Source organism: Dermacentor variabilis, chromosome 7 (assembly GCF_050947875.1).
Source record: "Dermacentor variabilis isolate Ectoservices chromosome 7, ASM5094787v1, whole genome shotgun sequence".
Taxonomy (NCBI): domain Eukaryota; kingdom Metazoa; phylum Arthropoda; class Arachnida; order Ixodida; family Ixodidae; genus Dermacentor; species Dermacentor variabilis.
Genome location: NC_134574.1, coordinates 14658252 through 14674763, shown reverse-complemented (window position 1 = coordinate 14674763; position 16512 = coordinate 14658252). Strand labels below are relative to the sequence as shown.

The following is a 16512-nucleotide window of genomic DNA, read 5'->3' as shown; positions in this document are numbered from 1 at the left end:
TCCACTTTAATAATAGCCTGGAGGGTAAAGAACCAAGGGCGCATCTAACCTTAATTCTGAGACCTTTTGGGATTTTCCTCTGTTTAATGCAGCTAGTGTAAGTTTTTAGGTGAAATCTGTAATTTGTTTGTTTGGCGACGAGTTTGCGGGATTGGAGGAAAGGGCGAGATTTGTTGTTGCGTGTGCTATCCCTAGTGCGTGGTAGTCATCTTTGTTTGGTTCGGGCAGACCTCCGGGGCGAAAAATTTTCAGGTGGTGTCTTTTTACGCTTAATTTTCTTGTCGAGGCCTGCACCGATGTCTGTCTGCGTATCGGTTTGCTTGTTAGTGTATGTAGCTGTTTGCGTGAAGGCTTCGCGGGTGGTTGTGGGCTTCCGTATGCGCGGATGTTGTAAAGGTGGTGTTGGTTCCGCGTCCACCGTTTGTGTAGATGCTTCTTGGGTTCTAGCTTCGGTGGAACGTGCATGCGAGCTGGTGTTGAAAATTTCAGGCGCGTGTTCCTGTGTTGAAGCTAACTGGGACGCAGGATCTATTGGTGTTGTAGGTTGCGTCGATTTAAAAGAGTTCCTGAGCCTGTACTTGATGTTGTTAGCCATTACCTTAACGCGCGTGGGTTGACAGACTGGGGTGAGGGGAGGGGGGGTCCTGGCTTTGACCTTGTACACAGCGTTCCTTTGCTAATTCGACACGCTAACACACTTTCCCTCGTTTCCACGCGCTCTCGCCTCACACCCCCTCCCCTTTAGAAGAACCCCACCTATATATACTGTGGCGAGGAAAGCATATGTCGCCTTGAAGAAGACAAGTCCACTTGTCGAAACGTTGGCTCCTGCATTCACCTTGTTCACATTTTGCTCATCGTAATGGTCCAATGGTTATTTAATCTGTGCATTACATGACCTGCCCAGTGCCATTTTTTTCTGTTAAATCTCAATTAGAATATTCTCTATAACCGTTTGTTCTCTGATCCAAACCGCTCTCTTTCTGTCTCTTAAAGTTATGCCTAGCATTCTTCGTTCCATCTCTCTTTGCGCAGTCCTTAACTTGTTCTCAAGCTTCTTTGTCAGTCTTCAAGTCTCTGCTCCATATGTTAGCACAGGTAGAATGCACTGATTGCTTACCTTCCTTTTCAATGATAACGGTAAGCTTCCAGTCAGGAGCTCATGAGGTATGCTGTATGCAATCCAACCCATTTATATTCTTCTGAGAATTTCCTTCTCATGGTCAGGGTTCCCTGTGATTAGTTGGCCTAGGTAAACGTGCCCCTTCACAGAATCTAGAGGCTGACTGGCGGTCCTGAACTCTTGTTCCCTTGTCCGGTTGTCCGTCATTATCGTTGTCTTCTGCATATTAATCTTCAACCCCACTCTCACACTTTCCCTGTTAAGGTCCTCAATCATTTGTTGTAACTTGTCTGCTGTGTTGCTGAATAGAACAATGTCATCGGCAAACCGAAGGTTGCTAAGGTATTCCCCGTCGATCTTTAATCCTAAACTTTCCCAGTTTAATAGCTTAAATACCTCTTCCAAGCACGCAGTGAATAGCACTGGAGAGATTGTGTCTCTTTCCTTATAGGTATCTTCCTACTTTTCTTGTGTAGAACTAAGGTGGCTGTGGAATCTCTGTAGATATTTTCCAGGGTATTTAAGTAAGCGGTCTGTAGTCCTCGATTACACAATGCCTCTATCACTGTTGGTATCTATACTGAATCAAATGCTTTTTCGTAATCTATGAAAGCCATATAGAGAGGCTTATTGTACTCTGCGGATTTCTTGATAACCTGATTAATGACATGGATGTGATCCGTTGTAGAGTATCCCTTCCTGAGGCCCGCCTGTTCCCTTGGTTGACTAAAGTCCAGTGTTGCCCTTATTCTATTGGAGATTACTTTGGTAAATATTTTATATCATACTGGGAGTAAGCTAATGGACCTGTAATTTTTCAGTTCTTTAATGTCCCCCTTTTTGTGGATTACTATAATGTTTGCATTCTTCCAGTTTTCTGGGACCCTTGCAGTTGAGAGACATTTCGTATAGAGAGCCGCCAGTTTTTCTAGCATTATGTCTCCTCCATCTTTGATTAAATTGACTGTTATTCCATCTTATACTGCCATTTTTCCCCGTTTTATGTCTTGCAAGGCCCTTTTGACCTCATCTCTAGTTATAGGAGGAGTTTCTGTATCCTGTTCATTATTGTTTCGAATGGAGTACTCCCGGGTCCTCTGGGTACTGTACAGGTCAGTATAGAATTCTTTCGCTGCTTTTATTATACCTTCGAGATTGCTGATGATATTACCCTGCTTACCTTTCAGTGCATGCATTTTGGTTTGTCCTATGCCAAGTTTCCTTCTCGATGATTTCTGGCTGAGTCCATCTTTTACGGCTACTTCAGTCTTTCTCACATTATAATTTCAAATATCTCTTATTTTCGCCTTGTTGATCAGTTTTGACAGTTCTGTGAATTCTATCTTATCTCTTTGGTTGGACACTTTAATTCTTTGTCGTTTCTTTATTAGGTCCTTTGTTACTTGGGAGAACTTGCCTACTGGTTGCCTTGGTGCCTTGCCTCCCACTTCAATCGCTGCCTCTGAAGCCAGCCTCATTAGGATTTCATTCATTAACTCTATGTCTTCCTCACCATCTATCTGTTCTAAAGCTGCATATTTGTTTGCAAGTACCAGCCTAAATTTGTCTGCTTTTATCCTTACTGCCTCTAAGTAGACCTGCTTTTTCTTGACCAATTTTGCTCTTTCTCTGTTCAAATTGAGGTGAATCCTGGGTCTCACTAATCTAGGATTACTTCACTTTACCCTACCTAACACTTCTGTATCCTGCACTATACTGGGATCAGCAGAAAGTATAAAATCAATTTCATTTCTTGTTTCACCATTAGGGCTTTTCCAGGTGCACATTCTGTTGCTACGTTTTCTGAAAAGGTGTTCATTATTCTCAGCTTATTCCTTTCTGCGAATTCTGCTAGCAGCTCTCCTCTAGTGTTCATAGAATCGACGCCGTAGTTGCCAATTGCCTGTTCACCTGCCTGCTTTTTCCCCACTTTTGCATTGGAGTCAACCGTAACTACTGTATACCGAGTTTGCACTTTTCTCATCGCTAATTCAACACCTTCATAAAACTGATCTACTTCCTCATCGTCGTGGCTGGATGTTGGAGCGTAGGCTTGTACTACCTTTAATCTATACCTCTTATTAAGTTTGATTACGACTACTGCTATCCTCTCATTAATGCTTTAGAAGTCATCAATGTTGGCTGCTATGTCCTTATGGATTAGGAATCCTATTCCGTATAGCTTCTTATCAGGAAGACCTTTATACCAGAGGACATGTCCGTTATTCAGCAACGTGTAAGCCTCACCAGTTCTTCTAATCTCACTAAGGCCGATGATATCCCAAACAATGTCTGATAGTTCCTCAAAGAGTCCTGCTAAGCTAGCCTCACTCGACAGAGTTCAGCTGTTGAAGGTTGACAGGGTCAGTTTCCACTGGCTTAACTGCCACTGTCTGCCAATTAACTGAGAAAATGCTTGCCATGTGAACAACCTGGTGGCTTGAAGAATTCAAATGGTATCATCCTGCATAAATTTGATTTTGTCTGCACCTGGGCACAGAAGATGGACTTGCAGCGCTTAACTGGAATGGTTCTGGCAGGCAATCAGATTCACCGGGTGCGAACAATATTAGCAGTGTATGTGTGCAAGGCATACAATGAAGTTAGCCACATGACTTTACTTGACATTATGCATTGCATGGGGCTACCCGAGCATGTCTGTAATTTCGTAAAGTGCTTTCGAACTCAAAGGACGTTTGCCATTCATGTGGCGGGACATGCAACCAGCAGCTTCAACACAAAGCGGGGAGTGCCATAGGGGTCGGTGCTTGCACCAATGCTTTTTAACCTGGCAATCCCAATGTGCTCTAGGCTCAAGGAATGGGAAACACGACCAATGTGATCATCATATTGGACGGGTTCTATGTGACAAAATTTGTTCCCTTTGTCATGCAAAGCATAAATTCTTTTCCGATGACCTTCAATCACTGATAAAAAAGAATCCTAAGCAATTCTGGAAGACCATATCTCCTTCAAACAGCACTGACACTCCCGCACTGGTGGATAGCACTGGTCTTGCCATACTGCGAGAGCTCTGCACATCTGTACTTAACAACTATTTCCTTTCCACGTTCACAAAGGAAGACCGTTCCAATATGACAAAGATGGGAGACTTTGATTACCAATATATGACTCCTATTACCGTAACAGCCGCTGGAATCGCTACTTTGATTAACAATCTCAAATTATTGACTAGTTCTGTATCTGATGCCGTTAACACGAAAATCCTAAAGCATACAGTAGTCCCTTCCAGTACAATCCTCAGTCATATATTTCAGCAGTCACTGTCAACAGGGGAGCTGCCGAATGATTGGAAAGTCGGCAAAATCATACCCATCTTCAAGTCAGGTGACAAGAGCGATCTGAGTAATTACCATACCTTATCACTAACTAGTGTTCCCTGCAAGTTACTCGAACACATCATTTTTACTAATGCCGTTCATCACCTAGAATGTCATAACTTCTTTTTTCAACATCAGCATGGATTCAGAAAAGGCCTTTCATGTGAGGCGCAACTAACTGAATTCACTGCGGATCTTTTTCAAAATATGGTCAACAATGCTCAGACTGACTCAATATTCATCGTCTTCTCTAAAGCATTTGATCGTGTTGCTCATTGTCACCTCATTTCTAAACTCTCATGCTTAAACCTTGATGATCTAACAATTTCTTGGGTAAGAAACTTTTTGTCTTTTTGAAAGCAGTCCACTGTCATTGATCAGTACTCTTCCCCTTTCAGTAACGTAACATCAGGCGTACCTCAGGGTAGTGTCTTTGGATCCTTACTCTTCCCGATTTTCATCAATGACTTGCCATCTAACATTACATCCAGTGTTTGACTATTCACAGATGACTGTGTTATCTACTGTCAAATCCGATCCCCCACTGATCATATCACTCTTCAACATGACCTTTAATGAGTCACTAACTGGTGTTTGGATTGGCAAATGACCCTGAATACTAACAAATGCAATCTAATGACATTTACTCGCAAAAAATCCTACTCTATTTTCAGTTACTCACTAAGCAATAGTATTGTCGCTTGCACATCTTTATACAAGTACATGGCATTATTCTAACACCTAGCCTTTCATTGTCATCCCACATTGAGAAAATAACGACAAGCATCGCGCACTCTCGAATACCTAAAACATAACCTTCGCAGCGCTCCTTCCCTAACCAGAAAGATGGCCTACCAAACAGTAGCGCAACCGCAGCTCGAATTCGCAGCTTCTATATGGTCACCTCATCAGGCATATCTAATCCATCTTCTCGAGTAGGTCCAAAACCACGCTGCATGTTTCACTGCCAGAGATTATAGCCCATTTTCGAGGATAACTAACATCAAGTTGTCGTTGTCACATTCATCTTTGGAATCACGGAGGAATAGAGCATTACTTTGTCTTCTGCACAAAATCATGCATAATGTACGCCCATCTACCTTACCACTCGTTCGTCCCTCCCGCACATCTAGATGCCTGCATAATCACCTCAGTTTCCAACGCATCTTCGGTCACACCAATGCATTCAACTGCTCAGCTTTGCCACGTGCGATTGCACTGTGGAATGGTCTTCCTGATAACATCGCTGACATAAACGACCCATTAACCTTCAGACAAAAAATCAGTGCAATATTTGGCTAGTACTTAGCTAAAAACAAGTCTAAAACAGCTAAAACTAAACTAAAAAAGCTAAAACAAAAACCACTCCCCTCTTTAATGCGTTTGGCTCTGAGGGTTCAATAAATGAAATGAAAATGAAAATATGTTTTCATTTTGTTGCTCTTAACTTCATTGTTGTGTATTTATGTAAGCATTTGTTCTAAGGTTGTTTTCTTTACTGTATACTCAAAAAGCTAACAACTGTTAGTTTACCTTTCTTTTTTTTATCTTTATTTATTTCGCGTTCTTTGTTTATTATTGGATTCTCTTTCTGTTCATAGTTATGTAACAAAAAAACAAGTTTTTGCTCCACAATTGTTATCTGTACCGCCCCCCTCACACAATACTCCTTCTGGAGCCTGTGAGGTATATGAAAAAAAAAAATAAAAAAATAAAAAACTATGGTGCCTCGCTTGTTTGTTGTGTACTACACAAAAAACAGTTCGACAAATGCTACGAATGCGGCAGACTTGGACATAGAGTGGACGTGTGCCCCAATCCCAGTGACAAAGTCTGCCGTGGATATGGAAAGAACAATTCACAACGAGACCACGAGTGCATAATAGATTGCCAGTTGTGTGGAAAGGACCACACAGCAGGAGACCAGAGGTGTACTGCCAGATATAGAATTTCATACCTAGTCAAGAGACAAAGATGAGAAAGAAGAAGAAGAGGAGGAAGAGGAAGCAGAAGCTGAATATTACAATACACCAAGAAGATGGAATCAATAGATCCAAACAAAAGAAAACAATGGATACAACAAAGAGACAAGAACAAGAGAGGACAGAGGAAACAAACAGACAAGGGATTGCTTGGAACCCTTTCCCTGATTACTGGACTCAAAGAAAGAGGACCCAGAGGAAGAAGCTGATCGAGATCCAGGGGCAGATCGAGATCAACGTCTTGACCCAATGACAAGAGGAGCTTGACACGCGCCTTACCAGGAGACTGGGCCTCACGCAAAAAACGAAAGGAGAGAGGCAAGTGGAGGCAGCAAAGCTGGATCATTAAAAGTGATTGACGAGAACAGACTGCTGGGCTAGTTGACACTGCATAACTTGAGGCAAAGCGCAAGAAAGTACGAAGCCTTTATTCCCTTTTGCTGTCCTCGTGCTTTTTTGCGTGCTTTGCCTCAGGTTATTAAAGGTGAGCTGGGCAGGCGCAGTCGCCAGAGCGCGCGCGGAGGCTGCAGTTGCTACTTTTAACAAGAAAAGTAACAGAGTAGAGGAAGAACTAGCACAGCTTAAACAAATGCTAGCGCAAAATAATCAGAGTATAAATGCACTAAGAAAAGAAAATAGGAAATTAAAGGAAGAAACTAATAAATATACGAAAGCAGAAAGAAAACGTGAAGCAGCAAAAACAGTAGTCGAAGGCAGTCTACAGATAATGGAAGAGGAAAAAGATATCACTGTAACTAAATGCGAAGCGACAGAAGGCACAGGAGAAAACAGTAGCAGCGCAAGGAAAATTAAAATAACCAAAACGATTCAAAAACGTCAAGACGAATTCAAACTGCGGATCAAATAGAAAATTGAGGAAATGGCAACGAAAATGTACAAAATAGAGGAAACAATAGAGGAAGCAATGGGAGCAAGGCTAAAAGAAATGGGTGCACAAATAATGCAATAATTGAGCACCATAAAACAACAACTTGAGACATTGGTATCAAGGGTAACAGAACTTGAAACAAAAGTGGGGCCTCATTAAAACGACAAGCAAGCCCTATGACAGGCACCCCAATTTGGAACTGGGGGCACTAAAGCCGTAATGTCGTCATGGACAGACATGATACATATAAAATTTGGCAATGGAACTGTAGAGGGTACAGTAGGAAAAAAGTCATTCTACAACAACACCTGATTAATGAAAGGAAACCAGATATTATCATACTACAAGAGACGCATGGGCTAGCAAAGTTATCAGGCTACAAGCTGACTGGCAGTGCTGAAGGGGAGACAAAGGCGATAACCACATTGGTGAAAGGAAACCTCACAGTCACACAACACTTTACAAAAATCAGACATAGACAACATTCTAATAGAAATAATACCCCCTAGAAAAATGGCAGATAGCCCATTTTTTCTCTATGTGTACAGCGACCCAAAGTGAAAAAAATATATATATAACGCAAGTTTCAAACAGTATTTTGAAAAACCCTTGCACTAGTGGAAAATCGTGTGGTGTTAATAGGAGGAGATTTTAATGCCCAACACGCGGCATGGGAATACAAAGTTGAGAATCCCAAAGGCCGAAACCTCTGGCTAGATGCGCAACAGGAATGTCTAGCTCTATTAACAGATCCGACAACCCCAACAAGAAGAGGTACAGCCGCCCTGATATTTAATAATATAGCGCGAGCGTCGACTGAACTGCTGGTGAGCGCCTTATAACGGCGATAAGCGTGCAACAAGGCGAGAGTTCGCGCACGAGCCTTGTTGCCTTGTTGCACTCGCCTTGTTGCACGCTCTTGTTGCATGCTTATCGCCGTTATTAGGCGCTCACCAGCAGTTCAGTCGACGCTCGCGCTATATTATTAAAAATCAGGGCGGCTGTACTAGAATGTGCGCGGACACCACACCAGACCTAACATACCCCTAACTGGATGGTGACTTTAACCATGATACAGGCTATTTTTGTATGTAAGATTTGCAAGATTTACAAAATTGAGGTGCATATGGGCACATCTGACCTAAACAAAAGCCTGTCTAACTTTGTGTCACAAGAAAATAATAATTCATGCAGTAAGGGGTTGAAACATAGCAAAACGACAGAGGTCAAGAAGATGGGAATAAGAAAATGACTTGGGCTCCAGCTTCCGGAAGCATACCTAATTTAAAAGAATCACATTGCACACTGCTGCCAGTGCGAATACAAAGAGAGAGTAGAGTGACTCACAGCATGGATCATCTCAAAGAGCAGCTGCTCCTGGTCTGGCTTGCTGTCAATGTCCTCTAGCTCAAACTGGATGGTCTGCCGGCTCCTCTCTATCTGCATCAGGTAGGTAGAGCGTGCAACTGATGATCCTCAAGAGAAAACAAAGTTGCAGAGAAATAACAAACCACACATTAATGACAGGGCACCTCCCCTTTCAATTTTCCTTTCTCTTCGCCTGCTTTCGGAAGGCACACTCAATGAACAGAGCGCCAACAACTGTCTCCTCTGCAGGCATACAATGCAGTGCATGCAAAAAACACTTTCACCAACATGTATGACAAGATTGCACGCTTCCCCTTTGCATCAGGATGGTGTTAAAGAGAAATTCAGGCAAATGTCCTTCATGCACCCTCAGACCTGCCTTGCATCTTCTGGATTGTTTTCTGAATTCTTTACATGGCCAAGTCCCTGCAGGATCTCTGGGCTTGCCATCAGAGATGAAGGAAATCCCACTTTATTAAAGTAGGCTCCCCTGTTTGTTCTTTTTCTTTTTTTGGCTGCAGCAGCAAATATCATTCACATTGTCAAAGTTTGCCTGTAACATTCAGTCCCAAGCCCCAGACTTGAAAAAGTAACACTTCGGAGTTGTCAAAATATTCCATCTTTAATGCCTCCTTTAGCCATCCTGTAGAGCTCTGCAATGACCATCTACATTGCGGTACCTTGCATTGCCCCCGCCCCTTCTCAAGCGGGAAGACAGCGCGAATTGAGCCACATGCATAAGGCATGCATGGAATTGCGATAGGATCAGTTGGACTTTATATGGAACACGACAGCAAGAGAGTCTTCCTGCTCTGCTTCGGCGGCTGCTCTCTGTCGCACGGCGTGTGATTTGAGAGCTGCATTCCCAAAGAGTTGCATGTAATTCAACCATATGGATCTGTAGCAGTTTCTATGTATTGCCTCGATATTCTTTCACAGCAGCAATGAAATTTTTTTCGATTGAAATTGCGCACAAACACTTCTTTATATACATGGTGTTCTGTGGACAAGATATCATAAAAAGTTAAATACTTGGTTATATAGAGAACTTCGTTATACTAAAGTTGGTTATATTGAAGTTTAACTGTAATTTCAAGGTAAGTTGCATATAATTTGACTGCTCCGTGCTAAGCAACATCCCAGCAACTGTGTCACCAGCTCAATTTACAGTGGAGCACACGCAGCCCTAGCTCATCTACTTACTCACCAAGAGCCACTTGGACAAACTGCTGATATTTGTAGTGTGTAGAAGCAGAGAGAGCCCCATGTGCATTTATTCCTGCCATGGTATTCAGGGGAATGTGCACAAGTTGGGGCATCGGAACAGCACCTTCTCGGAGATTCAATACACCTTGAAGATGCATCAGCCAAATGCTGCTCCATCTGCTTATTAAACATGTGGAGACGCTCCCCTCTCTCGTGTCTCCCGGTGTTGTTTTTCCCGCATGGCTCTCACATCTCCTGTAATGCAGTTTCTCCAGGTAACTCTGTGCTGCCAGTAGTTGGTGTAGTTGTAAAGAGATGGTGCTAGTGTTCCAATACTGGTGCCACCTCATGGCGTGAGTACATGGGTGCAAAGGGAATAAGCTATCTTCTCTTCATCTTGGGTTGAGTAACGTGCACGGATATGTCGCACGTCTTTCAGCGCGTTGAAAATGGAGCGAAGTGCGAGACACGAGCCATAGCCACCGCAGTCACCTCACTTGTGTTTGGCTGCATGAAATTTGGTACATGGTCATTTTGTGCTATCATAAGCTCTGCAATCATAGAAGCTAGCTGCTTCAGCATTTGCTACTAAGCCTCCTTCTGTTCAAGTGGCATGTTTCAGTGAAAGGTTTTCGCTGCTGTTAGCAATGATGTCGCCTCCGCCTTTGTCATCCTGGCCGATGGCTTTGAAGCAAGGAAAGCACTACGATAAGCTGACGACAGAAAAGAAAGCTGCCATCATCAAGCAAACATGCCTACCTGTTTTTCACGAAGCGAACAGCAGTTATTGAAGAATATGTCCACAAGTTAGATAGAATATTTGAACAGCAAAATCAGAATGCTCTGCTGCTTGTGGACAACTGTGCTGCGCATGGATACATCAAGAACCAAAAGGCTGTACAGATGAAATTCCTGCCGCCGAACACAACAACAATCCTCCAGCCGATGGACCAATGCATGATCCGCAATCTTAAGCTTCAGTACAGGTGCTCAGCCGAATGGAACTGCGCTTGGACTGCAGCAAAAGTTGTGTTTATCTCAGGTCTGCTGTATGCATGCTTTTGGGTGCATGGAAGGTAATGACGGAAGACACACTTCGTAACTGTTTTCGGCCCACTGGCTTCACACTCGGTACTGAGACGGCAATCTCATTCACAGATATTGACAGTATGCCTGATCAGTCCCCTTCTATAGACACTGTGATGACCAATGACCTGCTGGTGTTTCAATTGCCACCAAGATAACATTTGAAAGATTCAGTGATGCTGACAATGAGCTCACCCTCTCTACAGAATTAACCAACGGTGAAATCGTCCGTAAGTGATGACAGAAAATTTGACACTGAAAATGAAGAGCCAATGCATGTGCTGCCAATGAGATCTGAATTTAAGCGAATGCTAATGATGCTGCCATCAGTGTACAGTGATGAGATGACCCTAGCAAAAATTCAAGCAGACATTATGCGCAACTGGAACAGGAACACTTTCCAAATGCAAATCGACCTATCTTTCAAGCCACTTTAAAGGAGTAAAAGCAGGGTGTCAGAACAAAATGTTTTTCGGTCTCATTTTAGTGTCGTTCCACTGAAGAAAGTGCCATTCCAGTTCTGCTCCGGAACGGAAAAAAGAAAAAGATCCGTAACAGTTCATAACGGTTCCAGTTCACACTCAAGATTTTCAAAGCAATGTAATGGGAAAAACATAAATTTATGTTTCTCGATAAGTTAACTATGGATAATGGGGGGTAAGTTGGCGTGCGTCACGGCCGTGGCTGCGCATGGCTGTGAGCATAAGTGCGTGGCTGAGTGCATACGCATGGCATGGCACCATGTAAGCTGTTTTCCTGCATGTTTAGTATTGGAGGCTGCATAATCTTGAGTTTCAGAAAACGTTGGAGCAAGAGGCAGACAAAGCATTCCCTCCTCGCTGGCGGTGCTTTTCATGATAGCGTCGTTCCAGTGAGGGCAACGCTATTAGCCACAGGGACGGAGTGCACGCAAAAGCGTGGTCGACTTTGCTTAATTCGCACCGCCGATGTAAAGACATCGTCGACGTAAGTAGCATGAAACAGTCTCATTTGTCACTGACTCCCACATTTATCAAAATGAATTGTTTTCTCATTCAAACTTGCTGTTTTTTTATTGCCCGATAATTCAGAAAATTCTGCGCCCCATTTCTGTGCAAGAAAAATCGATTGGCGATTGTACTTATTTGCATAAAAAGTGACATTTCGATATAACAAAGCAAATTGCCAATTTTCCCAACTTCGTTACATCAAGAGTTAACTGTATGTGGATCTTGTGAGAAATACTGCACACGTGCCAAAGTTACAGTTGCTTTTACAATTAAATTGTGGGCACAATATGGTGTCATTAAGGAAACAGAGGAGCATGCCAGAAAATAGGGGTCTTGAAAAAAAGATCCAGTCAGCAATTCTTTATTTTACCATGTGTGATGTCACCTGATGGTAACAACATGCCAGACCTGCGTAATAATTATACTGCCGCCACGTCGTCACCCACCTCTTCCTCTTTGAAGAGAGGCCGCAGAACCACCTCGCCAAGGAGCCGCACAACAGAGCCCAGGCCACGAGCATCGGCTGAGGCCGCATAGATCATTGTGTCCCTGCAGGGTGAAATATCAGCCTTTCAGTAACTGATGGCAGCCCAGCAGGCCTTGGTGTGGTGAAAAGTGCAAGCTCTCACAAAGCAGGAAACTGAAATTTTGTTTTTCCTAATAGCAGACTTGCAAAACACATAATTTAATTACTTTTGTCAATGAGTGTAACCAAGGAGATTTCAAGCAGAAAGCGAATTTTTTCCCACATGCAGAACTTGTTATATTCGACCAGCTAATGAATGAATCAACAAATCACAGGTGCCCAAGCACATGAAAGGGTATCAGTGCTCGTGCGCTCGAGACACAAAACTAATGGCAAAAGTAGAAGAGCACCTAAAGAGAAATAAATGGGAACATCAAATGATAAGGACACAAAATGAAACAGCCATTCCTACACACCAAAGAAAGCATTCAGCCAAGCACTGCTTTTGGCTATGTAGGTGGTGCACAATTGTGACACGTAGCTTGCTGAGCCAATGCGGCAACTTCAGGCTGCGGGCGATAACTATCGGCAGCGCGTCTTGGTAATTAAAGCTGTGCAGTACTCTTTCAACAGCACTACACCACAAGTGCTGCCGACCAGATAAATGAAGATCTTGTCAGTAATACAGGCACGCCAGTAAGTGGCTACATTCTTTGCTGAGGCCACCACCATGCCCGCACATCTCCTATGCTAATTTGTAGAGTGTACCTGCCAGCTTGTAAACACCCAAGCGAACTGAACTTTTCCTTTAATGGTCACCCTGACTGCATATGTTTTCAGGGATACAAATGCACTTTATTCATAAAGACTATTTAACTTTGGATTGTGCACACAAACAGCAACAGCCTTGGCATAGGTTGTATTCAATATTAAAGCCACAGTATGTTGTGCAATGATGGAACTTCGTAACGCAAGAATAACTTGTCCATGTTCTTGTGCGAGCTGTTGGCTGTGCGACCTTTGCAATGATGTGACCTGTATAACGAAGGATTCCGGAGGCGCAAGCCTTCCGTTAAAAAGGCGGTCGCCCGCATTACGCTTTTTTCACAGGACTGGCACGTATACAAAACATCCTACGTAGCACAAGCTGGATTCGGTCTAGGTCGAAGGCAATTCTGACGATAATGGATTGCGAACAGTCATCCATGACTGATGACGACAACGATGACTGATCGCGAGCAGCTGTGCTTATCGGTGTTTATTTGGTGTGGCAATCAATGCTGCCCATCAAGCTTGGTGGGCCATCGAGCCTGGGGGGCCAACAAAGATTATGCCAAGGGGGTTTCACATGCTCGTCAGAGATGGAGACTTGAAATTCAGACTATAAGAGCCGAGTGCAACCGCATAGTCCAGGGCCACCTCAAAGCCTCTGTATCGACAAGGACAGCGGGTAACCGTCGCAGCAGTCAGCCACAGTGCCAAAGGAGAGGTCAGGGCTACGCCAAGACGCAGTTTTCGCTCAAGTACAAGAGTGAACAGTAACGGAAAAAACCAAGAGACGTCTGGGTTACCACAAAGCACAAGAGAGGTCAGGGCTATGCTAAGACGCAGTTCTCGCTCATGTACAAGAGCGAACGGTAACGGAACAAACCAAGAGAGGTCAGGGTTACCGCAAAGCACAAGAGAGGTCAGGGCTACGCCATGTACAAGAGTGAACGGTAACGGAACAAACCAAGGCACAGGACAGCTCTCACCCAGAGGAACAACTGCCCGTGCATGGTCCCTTCCCTCCTTTTGTACCCTTTGTTTGTGGGTTACATGGACCTCGCAAAGGATGGAAGCAATACCTGGCAATACGTGCCTGGGAGGGGGTGGTGAGGCTCAGGTGGCTCCCTCAGTCATCTAGTCGCACAACTAGTATTTTTTCTTTAAGAACATAGGTGCCACACGCTATGTCACAGCATGCACCAACGTTTCAGGGAGGGATCTGGTGCGGCTAGTTCTTGTGTCAGATCCCTCGTCTCAACATTGAGCCATGTTATGCGACGTCGAAACCAGCAATGCCTGCTCAACGCTACAGCTTTGACAAGCTTATTGTAAATACCATAAGACTCTCATTCTTGTTCTATGTTGCTGTTAACTTGTATTGTGTAGCGTGTTACTTGGAGCGTGTTTGAGCTTTGTTAAGTCTATTTTGGGAGCTTTCCTCGTGGACTAACTTGTCTGTTTTGAGCCTCATTACACAAAGGCTCCTTATTATCCAAAATGTTCCTGCATCATGCTTTCCATCTAGAGGCTACAACAAAATATTGGCAAGCCTGCCAGGATTCTTATCTTCAGTAATTGGTCTCTTACTTCGCAGGAACGTGGATTATGAGAAGCTACTTGGAGTATCAAGATCTTTGGAACTCACGTTAGGGGAATCACTTACCTTGTTCGAGCGTGCGCAACAGGAAGCTTGGAAAGTACAAGAGGCAGAAAAGGAATTTCTCAGTTGAAATTACAATTAGCAGTGCCCTATGCACAAACAGAGCTGACACCATGGAGTAATGAGACTGACAGATAGTCCCTTTCATCGGGATCAGAACCACGCAGAAGATCACAGATTTGTACGCGTAAACTGATGGAACCATTCGATAACAAAAGAGACATTACACCTACTTACAGAGGTTTAAGAGGATTGATTTGGGACAAGGTTCGGAACGCAGCAAGTGGACAGTGGACTACGGCACTCAGCCTGTGTTTGGTAGGCAAAGTGTCTTTGGTAGAATGTGCACAGCTGAATCTATGGACTACAACAAAGTCAAACTTGCACAGCTTCGGAGGTTCAGACGAACTGCAACGGCACCATATTTACTAACATAATGATCGCACTTTTTTGTAAAAAAAATTGGCATGAATTCAGGGGTGCGATCATTATGCGAGTTAAAATTCCCACAAAAAGAAAACATTTTTTTTCATCCCGTACTTGCTGCGGGATGACAACACGTCAACAAATAGGCAGCTGCTGCTGTAACAGTGCAGGACACCAAAACAAAAATGGCAGCCAGCGGAGCAAGCCGAACGCGCCGAACGCAATTTTTTTTTCTTCTCGTGAGTACATTATGCGCATTGAAACAGTTTCTTACATATCAGTAATGAATAATATTGTTACTATCGGCAAGTTTGCGGCAATAGCGTAGCCATGGCCACTTTGGGAGGAAAGAAACAGAGATGGGTACGCTTATCTGCCAGTGATACAGGAACCCATGGCGGGCACACTGCGGAAACTGCAGTGTTTGTGTTCACTACTATCCTAATACAGCACGCTTCCGCTATGGGTGGGCGAATATCTTAGCTGTGTTACAAGCGTCAGAATATGAATAGGGTACACTTCCAACGTATCAGTGTAAACGTGGCTACTATCGTTGCTGCTCACGATTTGTTGCGTGCCCACGAGTGCAGACAAGAATCGAAAAGTGCCTTTTTTTTTGTTGTTGTTAACCACAGCCATTATAAAGCCTACAAATAATAAAGCCAAGGCAAGTTTGGATGTAGCTTTTTTTCATGGAAGTGTGGAAAGTGATGAAAGGAATGAAATGGGGAATCTGCTTAAGAATGTTTGGTGCGTGCAGACCGCTTGGTACGTCTTGAAGAGTTGTTCACATAGTATTTGATAGCATTCGACAGATGGTAAGCACGATCATCATTAGCTAGACTTGGCACACGACATGTCAATGTGGCAAGTTCGGGGTGCGATCATTATAAGGGAAAGGGAAAAAATCGAATTTTGACAAAAAAGTTCAAGATTGCGATCATTATGCGAGTAAATATGCCATTTCAAGAAAAGTTGCAAAACTGCAAGCCAGAAGACCCGAAGACTCGTCCACAGTTCATCTGTCGCTTGAGTAACTACTTTGAGAGATGGATTTAAATGTGAAGCACAGCTAAGACTTACAAAGCAGTCAAGGACTCTATGGTCACTGAGCTATGGTCACTATGGTTCTTGTTTTGTTGTAGTCCAGAACTCGTCATATTTTTGAAAAAGCGAAACGTGAAATCCCATGTTGACTTAGTAGAATA

At 43.5% G+C, this 16512-nt stretch overlaps 1 protein-coding gene across 4 annotated transcripts in view; it reads right to left on the bottom strand.

The window, feature by feature from the left end:
- LOC142587341 (mitochondrial-processing peptidase subunit alpha) overlaps positions 1–16512 on the bottom strand; it is a 233772-nt gene that overhangs the window by 152428 nt on the left and 64832 nt on the right. For 2 of the 4 annotated variants that reach the window (XM_075698266.1, XM_075698265.1), the window contains 2 exons: positions 12431–12533; positions 8683–8775 (listed from right to left, as the gene is read on the bottom strand). In XM_075698266.1, coding sequence (XP_075554381.1) covers positions 8683–8775; positions 12431–12533 — 196 coding nt within the window. The remainder of the gene's footprint in view (positions 1–8682; positions 8776–12430; positions 12534–16512) is intronic. The other 2 variants (XM_075698267.1, XM_075698268.1) reach the window with 2 other exon arrangements.